Consider the following 24,182-nt stretch of genomic DNA (forward strand, 5'->3'; position numbering starts at 1 on the left):
GGAGAGGAGTAACGAGTGTGTGAAGTTGTATTGGCTTTATCCTTTTTCCTGCCTCTACCAGAGTCTTCCAACACATTTCTGTCTTACCTCTCCAAACTGACTGCCTATTTCTCTTTATTCAACCTAAAGAGGGATTTCTGCTTGGATGGGTAGACAACATTCACAACCAAGCTTGGATTTCAGAGACCTTCAGAATGCAGTGTGATGAAATAGTTTCAAGCACATCCATTACAGAAAAGCTGGCAGGTTTGAATCCCAGATCTGTCACTTAACAACTGCATGTTCTGGGAGTTTTTTATCTTATATGTAATGTAGGGATAATTGTTAAGGGGATCATTTGTCTTATCTTCTGAACCAGGAGCTTTTTTGAGAGTGAAAGAGGTGATTTCAAGAATTTGATTAATTAAAAAAAGATAAACATACTTGTATTACATTCACCTCCACTACCTTATCTAATCCCTCCTCTACTTCTATTGACCTCCTCTTTACAATCAGTCTCCCTCCTACCCTCGTGTCCTTCCTTTCCTTCTCCCCTGCCTATCCAGGCAGTCACAGTTTCTGTGTGTTCGTGATTCCATAGCTGTGCCATATCCAGAAGACATACTTCACTGCACTCCTCCTGGTTACTTCCCACAGTCCTTCCACCCACTCTTCCTCAATGATCCCTGTATTTTAAAGGGGGAAGTGTTACATAGGTGACCCTTAGTAATCCAAGCACTCAGCCGTTACTTATTCTTAGCACTTTGATCAGTTATGGGTTTCTGCTTTGACCATTATCTACTACCAAAAGAGGCTTCTCTGATCTATAAACGATACGTTCTCTGTCCTACCCTGTCCCATAGCTGCTTCCAAATAATCATTCAGAGGCTTATATTAATTATTAATGCTCAATCAATAGAATACATATTCACAGCATACAGAAATATCATCCCACAGCACTGACCGAATCTGAGAATTCAGAGAACCACTTGCCTCTACCTCCAGAGTGCTGGGATTAAAGGCATGTGTCACCACTGCTTAGCTTCCTTTTTGACTTTAATTGGTTCGAACACACTTTTTGATCCTTGTAACTGAAACACACAGGAACAGAGAAGGCCAGCAGGAAGTGAAGCCAGGCTATAAATCCACAAAGCCCAAGTGACAAGCTTTCTCCAGAAGTGCTCCACCTTTGAAAGGTCCCATAGCCTCTCCAAATATTGCCACCAACTGCGGACCAAGTGTTCAATACATGAGCTCATATATTTCTCATTCAGAGCTCACACCACAGTGAGCTCATAAAGCAGTAAGTTTCTTTGTGGCTTTTCCATATATTCTTAGTTTGGTTGACCATCTCCCCAACACCAACCTTTCTCTTATCTGCCTCCTTCCTCTTTCCTTTAAATATTTCCTACCCCAGGATTCTCCCCTTTTTCTTCCACATGTTATGTTCTTCTCTTTTAGGCTTCTTCCTCTCACTCTGTAGTAGGAGACCACTTGTTTGTTCCCGGTTGCTCAGCCCCGAAATAACCACATAGAAACTGTATTAATTAAATCACTGCTTGGCCTATTAGCTCTAGCTTCTTATTGGCTAGCTCCTACATTTTAATTTAACCCATTTCCATTGTTTTATATTTTACCACAAGGTTCGTGGCCTACCGGCAAGGTTCCAGCTGACAACTCACATCTTTCCCCTCTGGCGGCTCTATGGTATCAATTGACTCTGCCCTCTTTCTCCTAGCATTCAGCCTAGCTTTCCCCACATAGTTCTGTTCTGCCCTGCTATAGGCTCAAAGCAGTTCTTTATTAATGAATGGCAATCAAAGCATACAGAGGGGAATCCCACATCATCACCCCATTAAAAAATGTGATTTTAACAATGAAATCAGTACAGTAGGCATTCAATGAGGCCACTTGAAAGAAGTCTGAACAACCTATTAATTATACATGCTCATGAGTGGGTTGAAAGGATTAAACTATGTAGAAAGCTAATAGGTATTATGCCTGTTGACTTTGTGAGAATAAAAGTAGCAGCTAATATTATTGAAAGCTTGTTCTGTGCTGGGTAAATGTTGTATTAATTTTTATACTTTTAGGGGAACAGACTTGGTGGTAACTCACAGTGGAGATTTGTTTGCCAGGGAGTTGAAAGACAGATTCATAATTTTGTATACAGTGATGGTGGCAGTGATGGAGCCAGGATTCTAACCCAGGTTTGTCTGAGTGCCAGTCCATATTCCCTCTTTGTATTGACTCTCCAGTCTCTGTTGGGCCTTTTCTCTCCAGTACTGGCAGGGAGTCCAGATGAAGGAACTGGGTCTCACATGCCCTTGTTTCTCCACAAATTCCCTTCTAGATATTGTATGGCCTATGGTAAGTGCCATACCACCTGGCTCTTCTCTCCCTTCCCTACTTTCTCCATCAGTTCGTGTTAACCCCACTCTATGTGGGTGTATCCTGACCTACTTTTGCCATGAAGTCTCTAATTCTTTTCTGAATCCCTTCCTGTTTAACCTGTATACCACATTTAAACTTCCTTATGGAAAGACCCCACTGTCCTCAGTTGCTTTTCTCTACAAATTCTCAGAACCTGCTTAGACCTTCTGAAGAAGCACCCTGGGGGCCAGAACCCAGTGATATATGTGATAAGAAGCTCTTCAGGATTCCTGATGCATGTTGGCAGCTGAGCACCATTTCCAACAAGTGATGTTTAGCTACGTGCTCCCAGCTCCAGCCTGGTCATCCAGGCTGTGTTTGTAAGTTCAACACAGTGACAATAGGTCATGACACTTCCAACTTTCCATAATCACACCTTATTTTCTATTCTCTTTGTGCTGCCGACAGAGGATACATAACTTTTTCTCTACCTCATCCTTCCTCTTCAGGCCACACCTCCTCCAAGAAGCTTCCTGGATCTTGCAACACTCATTTTCGTTTTTCTCTTGTTACCTGTGCCTCATAGGTCTTAGGCTATATGCTCATCACATGTTTCTTTAGTCATCTGGTCCCTTGTGGCCAGGACTTTGGAATTTCACACTTCTGTAACTTAGTAGTTTGTGGGCAGCTTTGAAATTTTAAGAAATAAATTCTTGTTCACAGACTGATATAATGTAGTATGTAATTATGTACTTTCTTGGGGTATGTGCCCTAGTCTTCAAATCCTGAGAAGCTTAGTAAGGCAGCTGGTATTTGGTCCAGGAACTCTGACTTCTCGTGATGTTGGGGGAGTAGAAAGCATGAATAACATGGAAGGATCCAGTTGACCCCACAGGTCATAGCATGGACTTCCAAAAATAGATATATACAAGAAATAAATGGGCCATGAAACAGACATAAGTGGACTGAGCGAAATGTCTTGCAGCTTCCATGATTCAGTCCTAGCATGGGGGAGCCTAAAGCAGGAACACCAAGTTCTGCGCAGCCTGGACTTCAGAGTGAGGTCCTGTTTAAAAAACAAACAAACAAACAAACAAAAAACAAACACCACCACCACCACCAAACAATTGCTTAGCAGATTTGCCTTGTCATGTAGAAGTAGAGGACCATCTTGGCTCAACATCCTGTACTGTCATGCTTTGTGTCTGTGTAGCCATAGCCCTCGTCAGGCTCCTTCCCCTTTGTGTTTCCATGGCTCTTATGTTTCCATGGCTCTTTTTGGTGAACCATTGGTATTCAGAATCTCACCTGGTTTTGCTCACAGGGTTGTCGACATCCTGGACTACCTGGCAGATGAAAATCTTAGCTGGCTTTCCTTTCCTGCTGGGGACTCTTCTTTCTTTCCTCCTGCTTCCTGTTCTGTCCTGCACCTTCCTCTCTCCCAGTGCCCCTGGAGCTTTGCCACTGAAGCATTTGTGGGTTGCTCAAAGATTTTCACTGGGCCAGATGATATCATCACTGTGGCAGGCAAAGTAGTTGACAGCTGGGGCAGGCAGGGCAGCTGATACAGAGTAAAATGTTATTCAGTGATCTGTCATTTGGATTCAGGCATGCTAAGGTGGATCCTAATTCTCCACTGGGCCATTTCTTTTTATGGGCTACTGATTTTCTCTTTTCTTCTTCTTTTTCTAATAAAAAAATAGGAAGCTAAGCATGTCTGAAAGGTCTGGTCCAGGAGGCTCTGACAATTCTGACTGTCAGAAAAGCACTCCTGTTGGCCTAAGAATGGAGGGGGGGCATTGCTAGGTTTTTTTCTCTACCCATCCTTGAGTCCTTCAGGTGCTATTATACCACATGTATTAGGCAGGATTCAAATAGAGAGGAAGATTTATGGGACTTTTCCTTTTTGTGCTGGGAATAGATCTCAGGGTCTTGCACCTACTAAGCCTGTGTTCGGTTTCTGAGCTATAGCCCCAGCCATTGTATCTTTGTTTCATTTCTATTTTAACCCTATGTTTCCTCTTGTTAGTATCCCCACTCCTGTACACCTAGAGTGGCTTCACAGGGTACCATCTACTGTGCCTTTTTTATGGTGGAAGGAAGGGCTGTGGGCAGAAAAATGTAAGTAGCTTCCCGGCAATGAGATAGTAGTCTCAGAAACAATGGGGAAAGAGGTCTAGAGCTGGGATCAGTCTCAGTTAAGCACCCCTGGCCCTCAGAAGGAAGTGTTAGCAGTCCTAACTCACTGTGATTGTCTCTAAGCTCAGATCCAGCCATTGCATTTCAGATAAAATCAGAAAGAATTGGGAAAATAGACCAATCCAGTCATGCACATATGTTAAACAAAGCTTCTGTCAAAATTTATGCAAAGTGTCTTATATAAAGAAGGGGTCATAGAGATAAATAAAAGAAGGTCCCTACCTCTAAGGAATTGGCACTATTATGAGCCAGAATAAAAAGTCACAATGTTCACTGTGGGATAGAATACAACAAATGCTCCAGGAGGTGTAAATCAGGCGTTGTGGAAAGCAGAACAGCAGGGGAATCTGGATATGTGCCACAGAAGTGGCCATATGTGCCTGGCTTTGAGGCTGAGTTGGATTTGGGTCAGTGGATATTTCAAGTCACTGCTCTTCAGGCCACAAGGTCAAAATTGACAAAGAATAGAGGCATATAAGGAATAGAGTTAAAAGCTATCTCTGGCCTGAAACATACAGACATGGAGAAGACTGGAAAAGAAAGCTGAAAAATGAACCATTTGAATGTTGATCACATAATGTACATAAACTTAGAGGCAAAGTTTATAGTTCATGAAGATGCTATGAGCATACTTTAAAACTTTTAGTGAGTGGGAGGATGGCAAGATGGTTCGGCACTTGCCGAGTTGGATGCCCGGGACCCACACCGTAGAAGGAGAACATTAGCACCTACAAACTGTCTTCTGATTTCCAAACAGGATATGACATGCTCTCTCTCTCTCTCTCTCTCTCTCTCTCTCTCTCTCTCTCTCTCTCTCTCACACACACACACCTCTAGTGCAAAATGCTCACATCCTTGTGGTTACTTGTTCTACTATAATAACATAATAAAACAACAGAGAGTAAGCAGTGTTTATGGTTGTAATTTCTAGAGTCAGGAGAAAGGCCTGTGTTCAAATCCAAGTTCTAAAATTTACTAGCAGTGTAAGATTTGAACACATGTTTTAGATTCCCCATCTAATGGGGACAAAATGTTTCAGGCTTCAAAGATCAACTATCACCAATGTGTATGAAGTATGCTTGGTCAGTATGTGGTAGCTTTGAAAAGGAAATTTATCTCAAGGACATAATAAGATTCAGACAAAGCCTTTGCACTAACATGTTCTTCAAAGTATATTTTGATAAGTGAAAAATCAAGCAATAACAACATTCAACAATAGTAAATTAAACTGTGTTGTATCAACATGATGAAATAATGTTTATCATTCCAATAGCAAGGGGACTAGTATGGGATATGCAATTAAGGCATAGGGAAACATTACACATAGAACTCATCTGCAGCCAAGTTAAATTAAACACGACTAGAAAAGGTCTAGAAGGAAGAACTGCAGTATGTTCAAGTTGTTGCCTCTGTTATAGTTGATTTTCACCTTCTTAACTTCCTAATGTTTTGTTCCATTGTTTTATGGTCTTGGGTATAAAATTCAGGGCTTTCTACATGCTAAGCAAGCACTCTGTGACTGATCTACATCTCCAAACTTCATTTTTGTAAACACATAGAGATTATAATTTTTTTCCCAAGACAGGGTTTCTTTGTGTAACAGCCCTGGCTGTCCTGGAACTAGCTCTGTAGACCAGGTTGGCCTCAAACTCAGAGAACCACGTGCCTCTGCCTCCCAAGTACTGGGATTGAAGGCATGTACCACCACGCTGGATGAATTTTTATAAGTAGGTTTTTTTCTCAGTATCCATGGGGTATTAGGGACTACCCTATAAGTGCTAAAAGTCCCTTGTGTAAAATGGTAAAGCATTTACATAAAACATAGGCTTACATCTGTCTGTATATGCCAAACAATCTCTAAATCATTTTTAATACTGTTATTGGTTTAAACTGAAAATGTTCCCCAGAGGCTCATGTTTTGAACATTTGTTCCCCAGGTGGTGGTACTATATTGGGGGACTGTGACACTTTTAATAGGTGAGACCTAACTGGTAGTTGGCTAGGGTAGATCACTGAAGGCTATAGTGTGTTTCCCGGTTCCAGTATCAGACTGTGTACTTCCTGGACTGTCTTTCTACCTCCCAGGGAACAGAGACTAAGGGTGCTATGTAGGAGGGTTACCTTGTTGGAAGGAGAGCCTTCCTCATACTGGCAGGTCCATGCAGAAACAAAGAGATCTATAAGAATCTACCTATAATATACATATGTGATAAAGAAATAGTGTTTGGGACATAAATATAATTTGTGTAAGTTGTGAAAATCAATAATAAACACAGAAAACCTTACAAAATGGACAAGTACCTTATCAAAGATCAAAGAAGCCAATAAATACATGAAAACAGACCCTATATTATGTTATCAGAAAATACAAGTGAGACCATGTGAAATACTCTAGACACCCACTAAAATACCTGAAGTGCAAAATTAATAAGAATGAGCCAACGCAGATTGAAAAGAACAGTCAGTACCCTCTCTTCCATTGCATATAGGAGAAGCATATATTGCATACTGCATATAAGAAAACCAGTAAAAAGTCCCTTCAGACTCTGTCCATATGTAATGTTATGACCATGGAAATTCACTTTGACATGCTTAAGTTCAACTGTAGGCACAAAGAAAGTTGACATCAATCATTCTGAGTGAAATAACCCAAATCGAGAAAGACAAACATGGTATGTTCTCACTCACAAATGGATATTAACTGTAAAATAAAAGACAGCCATGCTACAATCCACAGACTTAGAGAGGCTAGAAAACAAGGAGGGTTTATGGTGGTGGGGCACTCAGATCTTCCTGGGAAGTGGAATAAAAGAGATTTCTTGAGAGAATTGAGGACTGGTCAGGATGGGAACGTGAGTGATCAGCTTGGGGGTGTGGAACTGTGGGAGAGAGTACTGAAACAGACTACTGGAAAGGGGTGCATTTGGGGTCAGATAAAAATCTGGTGCAAGAGAATCTCCCAGGAATCCACAAGGAAGACCCCAACTTAGCAATAGTGGATAAGTAGCCTGAACTGACAATCTCCTGTGACGAGCAGTTTTCATCAGAGAGGCTTCATCCAGCAATTGGTGGAAACAGATGCTGACCCACAGCCAAGCATTAGGCAGAGTTCTAGGAATCCTACAGAAAAGGGGGAGGAAGGATTGGAGGAGCCAGAGGGGTCAAGGACATTACAAGAAAACTCACAATATTAACTAAACTAGGCTCATAGGGACTCACAGAAATTGAACCAACAACCTGCATGGGACTGACCTAGCCACTCGGCATATTTGTTACAGTTGTATGGTTTGATCCTTTTGTGGGACTGCTAACAGGGAGAACAGAGGCTCTCTCTGATTCTTTTACAGGTTCTTGGGATCCTCCTCCTCATACTGGGTTGCCTTGTTCAGCCTTAATACATGGAGGAGGAGGGTACTTAGTCTTATTGCAACTTGCTATGCCCTGTTTTATTAATACTTATGGGAGACCTGCCTTTCATAAACAGAAACAGAGGAAAAGTGGAACGAGTGGTGGGAACTGTGAAAGGATGGAGGAGAGGGACTGGGCGGAGAGGAGGGAGGGAAAACTGCAGCCAGGCCATAAAACAAACAAGCAAACAAACAAATGAGAGAATGTTGACATAAATTTCAATTGACAATAACCCAAAGTAAATGCAACTCAAATGTTCATCAATGGCAGAATATGTAACTTGTGTCATCCAAAGTAAACTATCATATTTTTAGAAAAAAGAAAATTAACTATTGATTCAGTAACTTAATGAAATACTAACATTATAATACTGTGTTATTTCATTTAAATAAAGTTCAAAAACAAGCAAAAATCGGGAGATAGAGGCGGGTGGATCTTTTGAGTTTGAGGCCATCCTGGTCTACAGAGCGAGTTCCAGGACAGACAGGGCTTCACAGAGAAACTCTGTCATAAACAAACAAACAAAAAACAAAGCAAAACAGACAAAGAACATCCAAGGTGGTTCAGCCCAGAAAGGTGACTACTTTTAAAAGGAGATAGAGTGAGCTTTTAGTTGAACTGGAATTGAGAAGTTGCCTGGGATATTGTACTTTTATTGCTAAAATCAAGTAGTTCTGAGCAGACTGGGATGGTTTGTCATCCTAGGAAGGGACTTTTTACTGGAAAGGGACAAAAAAAAAAAAAAAAGCCTTCTGAGGGGCCAGAAACATCCAGGATCTTGTAGATGGTGTTTCTGAGTGAACCCACATGTTACATTTTACCCAATATACTTAAGATTTATGTAATTATGTAATTCATACTTTAATTAGAAGTCTTTAAAAATAGCTATTTGAGCTGAGTGTGGTGACACATGCCTGAAATCCCAACACTCAGGAGGCCAAAGTTGGAAGATCATGAGTTTAAGGCTAGCCTGAGATAAATAGCAAGACCTTGTCCAAACCAAACCAAACCAAACCAATCAACCAGTCAACTAAACAAACAAAAAAGCAAATCCAAAACCAAACAATCCGAACACTTGGCATTGTACAGAGATTTAAAAAAGGCTTGTTAAAAAAGGTTATGGGAAGAATTTTGGTCGTTAACAAACTGAAGGGTCTGCTTTTTTTAAGGTTTGACTGTCTTCTTTGCCAGATGATGAAACTTCCATCTGAAAAGAGTGGAACAAAGTCTGGTGAGTAGCAGCAGAAAGCCAGCGGCACCAAACAAGCTTGTACTCTTCTGAACCAGACCCGCAGAGACTTTGCAAACAGTATCTCTGGGCCATGGGCAGTGGATGCAGGTATCAGAAAAGACTTAAAAGCACGTTTTAGATATTCCAAAGGAGCACAGGGTGGATTAGAGAAATCGGCTCATCTTGGATCATGGTAAATATCCTAAAGTAAGGCTGTAGTGGGATGATTTAGAAACTTCTGGGAGGATACTTGATATCATGAAGCAACTGAGAATCTGTTAATCAAGTATTTCCTAACTGGCTTTCTTCTTTGACCTGGTGATTTTATTTCTTTTTAAATCTCAGAAGTGAAATGGACTTAGAATATATGTACTTAGTGAGATATTCAACAATGATTCTTAGTATAACACTGAACATCTTGACTGCAACAAAACAAAGATAATGCTAACTGGGTTTGCCTGAAAACTAATAGATAAATTTCCATGGAACAATAAGGTTTTCTTTTTGGCTCTGTCCCATGTAGAAATTTTATTAACAACTGAAACTAAAGTTCTGTTAATTAAAACTGAGGGTGATGTGTACTTGGGATGATAGTAGTATGAGAAGGAATCAGACTCAGGAGGCTCGAGAGCTGGCTCAGCAGTTAAGATCATTGGCTCTCTTTCCAGAGAACCAAGCTTTGGTTTCCAGTGCTCATAACTATTTGAATTGCAGTGAATCTAAAACTTGCCTTTGGTTTCTGCAGGCACCAGCATGCATGTAGTGCACACACGTACATGTATGCAACACACACACACATTAAATAAAAATAAATAAATATGACTCTTTTTTAAAATCAGGATCAAGCTGGTAGACTAGAGTAATGGATTTAATCTAGGATAATATTTAGTGGGTTAAATTAAATGTTCTGTTCTTATGAACTAAAATCTAGCCACAGAGTTTATGGTTGATATAAAGATGAATACACTTCAATATGAGGGCAATGGGCAGATGGGAAATAGGACTAGGGATCTTAAGACTAGAGACACAACAACTTAGGAAGACGATCTTAGAGGAATTGAATAGAAATAATTTATATGCAGGAAAGTTACAAGAAGATAGATTGACAGTGCATTTTTTAGGAGACTTCTGTCCCAAGACAACCTATTTTTTCCTGAAGGAATGAGTTTTCTGTCATTGTGTGGTAAGGTAGATAATCCTTTGTTGTTGTTGTTTTTCCCTTACTTTAAACAGTGATGTTTTAAGTTTATTTCAAGAACCTATGACATATGCTTGACAGAAATCTAGCTGCTCCTGACTCTTGCAGCTCTGCCTTCCCCAGTGTGATGGACTGTATCCCCTAAAACTGTGCCCCCCAAATAAATTCTTCCTTCCCCTCTCAAAAAACCTTAATTAGAGCCGGGCGGTGGTGGTGCACGCCTTTAATCTCAGCATTTAGGAGGCAGAGGTAGGCTGTGAATTAAGTCCAGCCTGGCCTACAAGAGCTAGTTTCAGGACAGACTCCAAAGCTACAGAGAAACTCTGTCTTGAAAAACAAAAAACCAAATCAAAGCAAAAACCTTAATTATTGAATCAGTGTGTGTGTGATGGGAGCACATGATATGGTACTCATGTGGAGGTGAGAGGATACCTCGTGGGAGTGCGTGGCTTCCTGGGATTGAATTCAAGTCCTTAGGCTCGGTGGCAGATACTTTTACCCAGTGATCCACCTTACTGGCCTCAGACATTTATTTTTATCTTGCTCTGTGACCTGTTGTCATATACAAACTGAGAGTAAATTTACTTCCTAACAGGAAAGGTTTAGGAATCATGCCTTCCACAGAAGTCTAGATAATATTTAGAGAGGAGAGTTGACTCAGTTGGAAAAATTATGTCTACTAGAAGTGGCCCTGATTTCGTATTGAACAAACATGCACTTTGTATCTTTTTGTATTATTCTTCCACATGAAGGACCAAACTCTTTTGACAGCTGCCCAAGACAATGCTGCACTGATTTCTGATTTTCTGCTGAACAGTGGTTTGGTAAAGACTAATAAGTCATATACATAGTGGTAATATAGAATTTTCTTCATTGTTATTTTCTCCTTATTACAATTTCAATACCTTGTTCCGTGATCTAAAGATTGCTGTCAAATCCCTCATTTTTTTCTTTATCTTTTTATTTTTGTGTCTGATGTTACTACAGTTTGATTAGAGAAAGTGGTCTTTAATATTTATAGTTCCGAAAATTAAGTGGTTTTATGACCTGATAAATACTTTTAAAATATGATGCATAAGCTGGTTCTGTATTTTTTTCTTCCATATATCTTTCTTTGCATGTAGAAAGTATTCAGTAATTACAATGTTTAGTCTCTGCTTCCTTTGTGTTATGTGAAGATATTTGTAGACACAGCCAGTCCAGAGGCCTCTAAACCAGATCACATTTATAGGAAAAGCATCTGCTTCATGACCGCAGGTACTTTTCTCTAAGCTATTCTGTATATGAGCACCAATTCTAAATAAACTATTTTTCTCTATATCCAAAGAAGTCTGGAAAAGTCTAATTTATAAATTAGTTATGGTAAAATGTTAATGATAACTCATACAAAAATACAGTAATTGTCACGCTAGGAAGTTGGCTGAGTTCATAAAGTGCTGTCTGTGGAAGCATAAGGGCCTAAGCTTGGATCCCCAGTGTCCATATAAAATCTGGGGATGGTAACCTGAAAGTTGGTGAGTAGAGACAGGATCCTAGGGACAGCTCTAGGTTCAATAAGAAACTATGTCTCACAGAAAAGAAAACATAGAGAGGCACTTTAGGGAAATCCTGATACCAATTAAATGAAATATAATAATTATAGCAACGTACTATAATAAGACTTATTTCAAAGCTATGAAATATTTGCTTCTGGCATTTCCTGTTTGATATTTTTTGAATGACTGTGGGAACTAGAAAATGGAACTATAAATAAAGGAAGGGCTACTGCATATCAAAAGAGGGGTAGTGAGATCTCTAACGAAGCATTTCATAGCAAAATGGAGGCTTGATGTCTTTTGAGGGGTTTGGCTCACTACTGTGCAAATGCCGGGCAAGGTTAAAGCCCCCTTTCATCGTCTGTCTTGACTGTCCAGACTTCAGTTCTCTTTCAACTGGGGGCTTCTCTTTTTCTTTTTTTTGAGTAACACATGGGCAGGCCTAGGACCTGTCTCATGCTTACTTTTAACTTAGTCTTCTCTTGCCTCCTTTTTCTTCTTAAACTTGGCCATGCTGAGCCTGAAAAAGCCTTTCAGCATGTTTTGTTTTCATTCATGAGGTCCATGAAGAATGATTTTGGAGTTATTTTATCAGATCAAGTGGGTGACTTACTTGCCCCTTTATCGCGAATCCACAATGCAAAGGACGGTCTGGAAATTAGTATGTCAAGTGTCTTAATTTTGTTTTTGTTTGGTTGTTGTTTTGTTTGTTGAGACAGGATTTCTCTGTGTAGCAGCCCTGACTGTCCTGGAACTCAGAGATCCATCCGCCTCTGCCTTCTGAGTGCTAGGATTAAAGGCGCGTGCCACCACCTCCCAGCTTAATTATTTTTCTATTGCTGTGGTAAAACACTATAACCAAGGTAACTTATAAAAGAAAATATTTGATTTGGGTTTATGATTTTAGAGAGTTAGAGTCCTTGATGGTGGAGCAAAGGCATAGTGGCAGGAACCGTTGGGAGCTTACATCTAGATGTGCAAGAAAGAGGCAGAGAGAGGAAGGGTGAGAGAGTGAGGGAGCTAAAGAGATAGAGATAGATAGATAGAGGGTAGGAGAGAGGGAGAGAGAGAAGATTAGGAATAGCAGGAGTCTTTTGAAACCTCAAATTACCTCATTTTACCCCCAGTGAAACACTTCCTCCAACAAGCTCCCCAATCTTTCTTCCAGCAAACATATGGGATCATTTCATTCATATAGCCTAGGCTGGCTCTTCACTTGCACTCAGCCTCCCAAATGTTGGGATTACAGATGTACCTCATCACACTAGGCTAGTCATTTCATTTTTGACCCCAGTGTTAGACAAGTATGAAGACGATACAGCCAGCATCAAGCTATTTTTATGTTCCAACAGCAATATATTCATGCTAATATTTAAACAAAGGACCAAACAAAAACCTGTTGAAAGGTTTGGAAGGGTCCTTGACCTGGTGGCTTGTGAGGAATTAAAATTTTATATTCTGAAAAGTAACCGTGAATCTCATATAAAATTGCTTCCATGATAGCACTTTGTCATTCTATGTCTGATATCAGAATACAGATAGTGCAGTCTGTCACCACACTTGAAGTGGCATCTTCTAGAGTTTAGGGACCTGGTTCCCTCCTAGTGTCCTTCCAGTTCTGTAAACATCCCTTTACATATTTTTGAGCTAAATCTAAACAACAATGAATTCACCTCGTTCAGCAGTTGCAGATTAGCCTATATTGATTGAATGATTACACTGTATTTTGGTGAATTTTATCTATTAAAAAAAAAGGAAACTAGGAAGTAAAATTGCCAGGCGTCCTGGTTTAAACAAAGCTGTTGAAAGACTCTGTAATGCCATCTAGTGGTCAAAAAGCTCGTCTTCAGTCTAGCGCAATCTCCTTGGAGGTTTCCCGACCTGCAGTTAGGACTACGTCCCTGGAAGATTGCTGGGTTCTTGAAGGAATGGAAGACAGACACGATGGAGGGTATGCTTTTCCCTCTCCAACACCTGCCTGGCTGGGGTTCTTTGCACTTGGCATAAAAACAGAGGAAGCCTTCTTTGTGATTTTACAAACAAGCATATCGCGAAAAACAGTGTGGTGTTCTTGGCTGAGCTGATGTTCGGGGACTGGGGGGGGGGGGGCTAGCAATTTAGGCTGTGGGATATTTCCATTAGAACAATGCAGGAAAGTCACGGTTTAATTACTGTAAGCGCTGGGAACACACAGCCACATAAGCCCTGAATTTTCAACTTCCTCTTGATTCTTGATCCTGCCACCATCTCTGGCAGCTCCCCCTGTAAATAATTTGTGGTTCCAGGGAGTGTCCTTGTGACAGAGCTGTACTTGGCTCTGTAGGAGGGGAGCCCCAGACTCCAGAGTCAGCCTCTAATAGTGGTGACCACTGGCCCTTTCACCCATGCCGACTTTATTACCAAACAAGACACAGTGTAGAGATCTAAGGTCCACTGGTCAGCTGGATGGCTCCTTGGCTCAGTTCACTTCCATTTCTGTAATTTTTCCCCCTCCTCTCCTGTTGTGGGAGCTATGGGTTGCATTCCTGCTGCTCTGCTCCCAGCTGTCTGGCTAGCTTATGCCCCAAAATAATGACACACAAATTGTATTCATTTAAGTACTGCCTGGCCCATTATATCTAGCCTCTTCTCGGCTAATTCTCACACCTGGACTGGCCCATTTCTAATAATGTGTGTAGCACCCCAAGGTGCGCTTACCGGGAAGATTCTAGCCTATGTCCATCCTGGGTTGGAGCTTCATCGCCTCTGCCCCAGAGAGGAGAGCTATCGAGTCTGAGCTCACTTTCTCTTCCTCCCAGCATTCTGTTCTGTTTACTCCACCCACCTATGTTCTAACCTATGAGGACCAAGCAGTTTCTTTATTTTTTAACAAATGACCTTCCTCCATCACTCTCCCCTCTGCCTTTCCAGTTCTCTGAACAAGGCCTGCTAGTTTATTGTAGCCATTTTTTACCTTCCCCAAATATATGAACACACACACAATGTTCTCTCTCTCTCTCTCTCTCTCTCTCTCTCTCTCTCTCTCTCTCTCTTTCTCTCCTCTCTTTCTCTCTCTCTCTCTCTCTCTCTCTCTCCATCTCTCTCTCTCTCTCTCTCCTCTCTCTCTCTCTCTCTCTCTCTCTGTCTCTCTCTCTGTCTCTCTCTCTCTCTCTCTCTGTCTCTCTCTCTCTGTCTCTCTCTCTGTCTCTCTCTCTCTGTCTCTCTCTGTCTCTCTCTCTGTCTCAGTCTCTCTGTCTCTCTCTCTGTCTCTCTCTGTCTCTCTCTCTCTCTGTCTCTCTCTCTCTGTCTCTCTCTCTGTCTCTCTCTGTCTCTCTCTCTGTCTCTCTCTCTCTCACACACACACACACACTTAAGGGATATTGCTTAGATCACTGTTACAAAGTGGCACTTGAGGAAATGAGAGTTGGGGTGGGCAGCTTCAGTTAAACACTGACAGATGCCAGGGCTGGCTTGGCTGGTAGGCTGAGCTGGCTCTGGGCTATTTGGTGTAAATTGAAAGATGAGGTACATATCCTTTCAATACATCCCATAATAGCTCCCCATTTTGTTCATACAACTCATACATAAGTAAAAACAGGATTTCCCAACCAGAAATAAGGACGCATGCCTGATGGATTGTCAGAAAAACAGGGCAGAGCTGTTCAGCCAAATCAAGGATGAATGGTGTCAGAGGTCTCATTTTTTTCTGGATGAGAATAGGAACAGAGGCTGCTTGTTTGGAATGCTATTGAGAAGGATTCTGTAGCTATATTTGACCTCCAGGAGAGGAATAGGTGGGTATGGGGTTGGTTTTATGATCTTCCACAATACTTGATCATTTGTAGACAATGTTGGAGTGCTTGTGTAGAGTCTAGGCTAGATGACTTACAAAAACAAGCTTCATCCCAACAATACTCACTCTGAATTCTCTCCTATTCTTAGACCTTGTCAACCACTAATTTTCTTTTTGTCTCTGTTCATTTGCCTGCTGAGACCATTTCCTATAAATAGAATCACACTTGCCCTCTGGTGTCTGGCTTATTTTATGGACCATGTTTTCAAGGTTTAGCTGTGTGGATGTGAATCAGTATTTTTTCCCCTGTTACGGCTGACTAATAAATAGTTTGTGGTTTGGACACAGCACATTTTATTTAGCCATCCATCAGTTGATGGACATTGGGGCTGTTCCCACCATTTGGCTATGATAAGTAGCACTGTTATGAATATTTACTATAACACTTTTTTAAAGTCTGGTTTTCAATCCTTCTGGGTTAGGCTAGGTGAGGGATTTTTCCCTCCAGTGTTAGTAGAAAAGGATCTATTTGAAACTAAAATTTTCTCAAGCTAAGAAGAGGCTTGTGGGTGATAGTCAGATGAGTCCTAGGAGTAGAAAATTCAAGGGCAGTTAGCTTTTAGACTCCAAGGGCAAAGGTCTCTGGGGGAAAAGTATGATAAAAAAGGGAGAAGATGCTGCCAGAAAAGAATACTGAGAACTTTGATCTTCATGAATAGAGAAATAATGGAGTTTTTCCTGAATTTATAAACTGGTTGGTGATATTTTTTCTGTTTTTTAAATAATTTTTTTTCTGTTTTTTAGGTCCAGTGGGGATGAAAAGATGTGTTAGGGGAGGGCCAAGGAAAAGTGAAAATAGTCTGGTTTGGGCTGTTTTATTGAGTGTTGGGAAGAGATATTGTTTGGGTAGGAAGAAGGGAAACTCGCAAGCTACACGTCAAATACAAAAGGAAAAAGCAGACAAAGAAGAATTTTGCATAATGAATAAAACAAAGAGGCTCAATTTTTACCAAAACTCTACATGCATTTCTGTAGTGATGGGGCTTTTCTAAAGCATTTCCTATCTCTACGAATATGAGGATGAAGGAATCAGGCAGACAAGGAGCATGTACTGCTGTTTTAGAAATGAGAGAATCCAGGACCTCACAGTACAACGGTAGCATGTCTGCCTCCAGAAATGAGAAAATCCAAGCCTAGCCCAGCACTTGGTGATGGTAAATGTCAGGTGCATCTGTGAAGTAAACGTGGCAGAGTCACAGAAGTCAAGGAATGTCAGAACCTGGAGGGTCTTATGTCAAAGCAGCGTAGGATAAGTCTAAGGCTTAAATTCAAGGCCATTGGTCAGTGAATAAAAGACTTAAATCAGTACTCTGGTCCTTGTCCCCATAGAGACTGTCATCGCAACATGAAAGAGTTGGTAGTAAAAGTGGTCTTATCTGTCTCCACCACTGAGCCAAAAGACTAGGGCAGGAGGTTGTGTGTGATTCATCTCCAAATCCACAGCTGAAGCACAGTTGTTGAACTTGTTGAATGTTTGAATAAGAACCAGAAGCACCCAGTTTTTCTTGGGACTCTGTTTCTTCTCATTCTGCCACAACTTTTAGTGGGAGATCCTAGATTCAAGCACAGTTTTTAAATTCCATGGAGCTCTGGCCTATACCTTGATGTCTACATATATGAACACAGGTGATCCTAGATGTATCAGAAGGGTGCTCTGAACTTGTCAAGACCCAAGGGATAACTCACATCTATTGTTAATATGGAAGTGTCTAGAACTCAAAGGGAAGAGACTTTACCTGAGTCTAGAGCAGTGGTTCTCAACCTGTGGGTTGTGACCCCACTGGGGTCACATATCGGTTATATACATTATTATTCATAACAGTAGCAAAATTACAGTTATGAAATACCAATCAAATACTTTTATGGTTGGAGGCCACCACAGTATGAGGAACTGTATTAAAGGGTCTCGGCATTAGGGAGTCTGAGAACCACTCTTGTCTAGAGCCTAAGACTCATCTAGCCACATTATAATGTCTTTTGTGGAAGGTATGGTGGTTGTTGTGCTCACAGATAAGCCCTAGGGGAACCAGGAATGTTACAGGGTTACACAGAACCCGTTTTTAACCCATAAGAGTGGGAGCAGAGATGACTGATGATTTTGTACTATCTGTGTGGCCAAGATATGAGCTCATCAATGAATCAGATCTGTTTTTCTGGGAGATGTCACATGTACTTTACAAAGAGTATTATCAATGTAGTGTAGCGAGCTGCATGGAACCACACCTGATGGAGATGTATAATCAACTCCTATGGCTAAAGTCTGACTTATGCCTGATCACGCAATGATCATCAGCTGCTTGCATATGCGTGGGCCTATGGGCAGTGCCCACCTGGCAATCTGGGATTGGCAGCCCATGCGTACTTAAGGGCTGGGAGAGGTTTGCCCGGGGGAGAGGTCAAGGAGAGAGAGAGAGAGGAAAAAGAGAGAGGAGAGAAAGGGGAAGAGAGAGAGAAAGTGAATAAAGTCCTGGAATAAACTGCAGTGAGAAGAGCTCCGGTGGTCGCGTCATCCTTGCTGGACGAGGTAGAGTCGCGACAATGTAGTCATGTCTTAAATTTTCTTGTGCACATGGGACTGAGTGATTTATAAACAGGAAGTTATTTACCAAATTTTGCTGTGTTTAAAAACTTAAAAAAAACCCTCCAATGCCTGAAAAACTATTTGTGTTCATATTACCAAAGTTTGAACCAACACTGGCTACTTAGTCATGCTGAACCAAACTACTGCTTTGCTTCCCTGCAACAGAATTGCTTGCCTGTGGGTGTGGTGGTAGTAGAGATTCCCACAGACTTTAGAATTTATCTTGTACACTAGGAAGTTCCTTCTTTTGCTGTTTCCCAGTTTCCAGATGGAAATATTCTTGCCTTGAGGGACTGTGTACCTTGGGATGGACTTGTGAACAAGAAGGTAGGGCAGAAGGACAACCTTGGGAAGCTCAGCTTTATCCAGTGTCAGATGGTGGCTTTGAGACCAACCCTGCACTCTTCCTGATGCCTGCTTTCAACAGTCTCCACATGTACCAGTCAGGTTTGCTAAAGGGGCAGAGCATGGTGTGTGCGTGTGTGTGTGTGTGTGTGTGTGTGTGTGTGCATGCACACACACACGAGTGGTGTAGGAGGTCCTTCTGTATTTGTGTTGATTTTATTGGTTGAATAAAGAAGCTGCCTTGGCCTTTTTGATATGGGAGCCCTTGGGTGGGTGGAGTAGACAGAACAGAATTCTGGGAGGAAGAAGGCAGAGTCAGAGAGAGCTGCCATGAAGTCGCCAGAGTCAGACATGCTGAATCTTCCCCGGTAAGCTATGGCCTCATGGTTCTACACAGATTATTAGATATGGGTTAAAGCAAGTTGTGAGAGTTAGTCAATAAGAGGCTATAGATAATGGGTCAGGCAGTATTTCAATGAATACAGTGTCTGTGTAGTTATTTCGGGCATAAACTAGCCAGGCAGCGGGACTAGGCCCACGCTGCTCGTTGACTGGACTCCACCTTGTGTCATGGTCCTCCTGCCTTTGCCGGCTGAGTACTGAGATTATGGGCACATGCTCCCATGTGTGGTGATTCCCCAACTATAACATTATTTTTATTTTCATTGCTACTTCATAACTGTAATTTTGCTACTGTATGAATCATAATATAATTATCTGGATTTTCTGATTGCCTTAGGTGATTCCTGTGAAAGGGCCATTCAATTCCCAAAGGGGTCATGGCTCACCGGTTGAGAACTACTGAGCTGTGAGCTATGAATGGATATCTCCTGCCACCCCTCATTCTACCAAGGCCCACACTCACCTGCACTAGGTCAGGTGTGAGTCGCTTGGCCTGCAGCCATTTCTGGAACCTCCCTGTCTTTCGCAGGATGCTCTCAATGCTGCAGGTTTTGGGAGCCGATGCAGAGGCACATATTCTTTTGTCAGAGATCTCGCTTTGGTACTTGCTGACCAACCGAGAGACCTCCACAGGGCGCCAGGTTTTCGAATCATCCGAGTAATTTGCAGCATAAGAAGGCAAGTCCTGAGGAGGCAGTCTCAGGTGGGAAGTCATCAAGTTGTCAAAGCTGTGGGAAGCATAGGATAAGCCTGTGAGGCAGAGGTGAGCCAGGGAGACGGGGCAGCAACCTGTCGGAACATTTCTTTCCCTTTGCTGTGTTTCAAATTCCTTTTCCAAGAGGATTATCTGGTTTTGGCCAAGCTCAGAAGTGTACATGTGATGCCATAAGAGGTCACACAAAAACTACCCTCTTCCCCCAGTGTACAGAAGGCTCTTTGAACTTCAACCCCATTTAAAGACAATAGCTTTACACCTCTGTTTCTTTTCATGCCCCACTCTCCCCTTACACATGTAGAAATTGAGGCTGATAGAGTCTATGTATCTTGCTCAAAATGGAATATAATGTTGACAGTCAGAGGTATAAAGCACCAAATCTATCCTTTACCTACTCTGCTTGTCCAAACCACCCATTCTTTGACCAATGCCTGGGTTCTGGGAATACAGTTCTCCAAGAAGCTCTTGGGCCTGAACTTGAGAGACCACTCCACCCCCATATCCAACACCAAGGAGCCCCATCGACATTGATTTAAGTCATCAGCACCAAGCAAATTTCAGGCATCCATGGCAGCTTCATGTCTGTTAAGTCTAAGCCATCTGGCTCCAGCAGCTGTGTGACAGTGCACTGTGGCGCAGTCAGCTTTGAACCCTCCTCAGGGGAGAGGCACTGGCCTCTTGTCATCTGCTGGTTTTCTAGGCTCCATGGTTACACTTTCTAGCAGAGTCATCTCTCCAGCTGTGCGCTGACATTTTGATTAGGGAAGAATGTTGAATCTGCTTTTGATTTATGTCTGAAAAAATTACTCAGAAAAAGTTTGCATTCATTATTATTAACTGAAGGTCATATTGCAAATGCAAGTCAGACTATATCAAATACTGAACTTAAAAGGGCGTTTTCCATTCTTGTTATTGAGCACTATCGGGAAGTCATTGGTAATGAGTTTTAGCTAGTATATTTTCAATGAATTAGCATTTCAATGAACCCAAAACTGTATATTGTTTTATTTTCTTACTCATATAATTCTTTGTTGTTTAAAGAGATTACAAGTTTTCCACTGATTGCTTGTTAATTGCCATGCTGGGGAGGAATCTCAGGACCTTGCGTTTGCTACCGAAATGTGCTACAACTGAACCACACTATCAGTTCATTCCTAGTATTTTGATAGGAAGGCAAACCACAGAAAAAGTTTAAAAGACAAAAGGTCAAGGTCAAGAAAGAATAGCCGGAGATCCCAGGTTTCTGAGTCCCTTCTGTATTAGAGCGCCAGTCTCTTATAGTTGGGAAAGAGCTGCCAGCAAGCTGCTCCTGCAGTATAACAATGCAAACAGCAATGGATGCAGGCCCAAGAGGTTCTGTTTAAGAATCTTGCCACAGGGATATTGAAGAAGAAGAACTTGAAAAGTGTCATCCCAATGGAAGTTTGAAGACAACTGCAGAGAACCACTTTCCCCTCTAAGAAGGATTAGAAAGGGCTCAGGGTCCAGAGACAGTCCTGCTTTCATTGGTTTCTCCTGCTCATGAAGTTCCAACCCCACAAAGGTCCTGGAACTTAGAATTTCCAATGAGAAACAGTAACTTAAATTTATGAAGCCTTTAAATATGTCATCTTCTTTCCTAAACTATGTGTATTAATTCATTTAATCTTTTTGTATTACACCCAGAGTATCAAACATACTAGGCTCTACCACTAAACCACATCCCTAACACATAATCTGTTGTAGGAGGCTGCTCATTCATTTCCCGGTCACCTAGACTCCCAAAATAACCGCACAGAAACTATATTATTTGAAACAGTGCTTGGCCAATGACTCTAGAGCATTCCTAGCTAGATCTTACATATTAAATTAACCCATTTTTATTATTTTATATTTTACCACGAGGCTCATGGCCTACCGACAAGGTTCCTGCTGGCAGCTTGTGTCTTTCTCCTCTGGCAGCTCCATGGCTTCTCCCTGACTCCATCCTTTTTTCCCCAGCATTCAGCTTGGTTTTCCCTGCCTAGCTCTATTCTATCCTATCACAGACTCAAGCAGTTTCCTTTTTAACCGATGGCATTCACAGCATACAGAGGGAAATTCCACATCACCATAATCCTTTCAATATACCTATGATGTTGTTATCATTACAAATTGTGCAGATGAGGACCCAGAGGCATGGGATGGCTATATAATGTTTCCAAAGATATTTGACCAGGACTTGGAAGAAGTAACATCAAGCCTGCAGAGTTTGCAGCCCTCACAATGTTGCAATTGTTTATTCCTTTATAGTCCATTTTATGAGTTAGCTCATGGGAGCAGGTCAATAATATTATTAAAGGCCACAACCGGCAAGTCCTGAAAGCTTATTCTTACCCCCATTTCCATCTTGTTTTGAGGATGAAAAACTGAAGACAGATATATGTGGTTTCTCTGAAGAATCACAATTACTCATAAAGGGAGGCAGCTCCTAGGGATTCCTTCGGCCAATTGGTAGAGTTGAGGGGAGAGAGACTTCCTACTCTGTGGGGCCATGGTTATTGTTCTTTTTCTCTGTTTTCATTTTCTGAGGAGGCTTGATGAGATGACAACGTGTCTTTGTAGGTGATCGGCAAGTTCAGTGATGGCCGAAGGGATTTCATAATGAATTTGAAGGAAAACAGACAGGTTCTCTCCCAGTCAAAATGGTGTGACATTTAGTGCTGCAAAGGGGAAGTGTGTATCTCACAGTATCAACTGCCTCCTTCACAGACTAGAAGAGTGTTGGGGAAAACATGCTCTGCTCTTCATTCATTAAAATGCCACTATTCTGGAGTTTGGAAAACAAAACAACAACATAAAATCCAGGCACCTTTGTACTCTTTCTTTTGAATGGAGATCAAAGGCATGATTGAGGTAAGGCTGGCTGCAAAAAGGGCAGATGAGCAGGGCCATACTTCCTCAGAACTGGAGAGAATCAAGGTGAGTAGGGCAGACATGTGGTTGCTAGTGGTGGTGGTGCTAGGGAAGACGGAACTAGAATTGGAATGAAGTATTCTCTTTTTACTGTGTTTGCACATACCTTTTAAAATATTTCTTGTCTCCTCTTTTCATGTCCCAGATTTATGCTGAACCCCCAAAACACCCATCTTCTTTCTAAAACTCTCAGGATACAGTCATGGTCTTTAGCACAGTCTACAGTGATCTTTCAAGGCTCATCACCTGCTGTGCTTTCATTCTCCTTACACATTTCCTTTGGTCTCACTAAGCTACTAGGTACCCTTGGATAACTACATTATTTCAGGTTCTTGACATGCCCTTCCCTTTGTCTGAAACACTTTCCTCTTGTTTCTTCTCTGGATGGTACCTACTCAACCTTTTAAATCCTTGACAGGTACCTCTCCTGATCTTTATTTGTTTTGTTTCTATTTGAGATGGCTTTCTTTCTATATGTTCCCATGACATTCTGCATTGGACATTTTATATATTGTGCTTTAAATATTACTTTGTTTGTCTGTTTTCTCAATAACAAGATCCTCATGGGAAAATATTACAACTTTATAACTCAAGAGTTTAATAGAATGCTTTCTACCAAGTTGGTACTCAATACCTTGTAGTTGGATGAATGAATGTTTGGATGTATAGATGGACCATGGTGGCTATTTGGATGAGAGGAGAGAGATGATCAAAGGACACGATCATAGAATGCACAAAATGATGGTGGTGTAGAGAAGAATGTATGGAGGACTTCCTGGATGAATAGCCAGTTGGACAGTGGATGAATGGGCACATGGATGAATGGATTGTATAGGTCCCAGAGCTGACAAGACTTCTGAATTGGGGTCAGAAAATAAATTAAGGCAATAATTACTGTTCTCTTTGTTAAGAGCCAATCTTTACTACCATCTTGAGTGGATTTCAAATTACCTGAGACATACCTCTGGGTATGCCTTGGAGGGTGTTTCTAGAGAGGTTGGACTGAGGTAGGAGGATGCACTCAGAATGTGGTAGCACCATCCTGTGTACCAGGGCTCCTGACCGAGTCAAAGGGTAAAAAGGAGGAAGCTGATTGAGCATCAGCAAACACCTATTTTTATTTCTCATCTGCCAATACTATGCAGTCAGCTGCTGATGCCTCCTGTGGCTACAGAGCTGCCTAGTGTTCCCTGACATACCTTCCCTGCTATGATGGATTGGATTACTCTCAAACAAGGTACAATTAAACCATTCCTCCATTAATATACTGGGTTTTTTTTGTCATGTATTTGGTTACAGAGACAAGAAAAGTAACTACCAACTCTTTTTTGCAGGGGACCAAAAAAGGAAAGGGGAAGGCAAAACAAACAAAACCTAACTTGTTTTCCCGGCAAGCCCTTCACTAGTCAGTAAGAGGTGTATGAACATTCTTTAAGGTTTTGAGAGTAAG

At 41.5% G+C, this 24,182-nt stretch overlaps 1 protein-coding gene across 1 annotated transcript in view; it reads right to left on the minus strand.

Annotated features, from left to right (window-relative positions):
- Positions 1-24,182, minus strand: part of Dipk2b (divergent protein kinase domain 2B) — a 55,655-nt gene that overhangs the window by 12,948 nt on the left and 18,525 nt on the right. The window contains exon 2 of the mRNA XM_075958130.1: positions 19,547-19,811. Within this exon, the coding sequence (XP_075814245.1) occupies positions 19,547-19,811 (265 nt within the window). The remainder of the gene's footprint in view (positions 1-19,546; positions 19,812-24,182) is intronic.

The sequence above is a fragment of the Microtus pennsylvanicus genome, chromosome X, assembly GCF_037038515.1.
Source record: "Microtus pennsylvanicus isolate mMicPen1 chromosome X, mMicPen1.hap1, whole genome shotgun sequence".
Taxonomy (NCBI): domain Eukaryota; kingdom Metazoa; phylum Chordata; class Mammalia; order Rodentia; family Cricetidae; genus Microtus; species Microtus pennsylvanicus.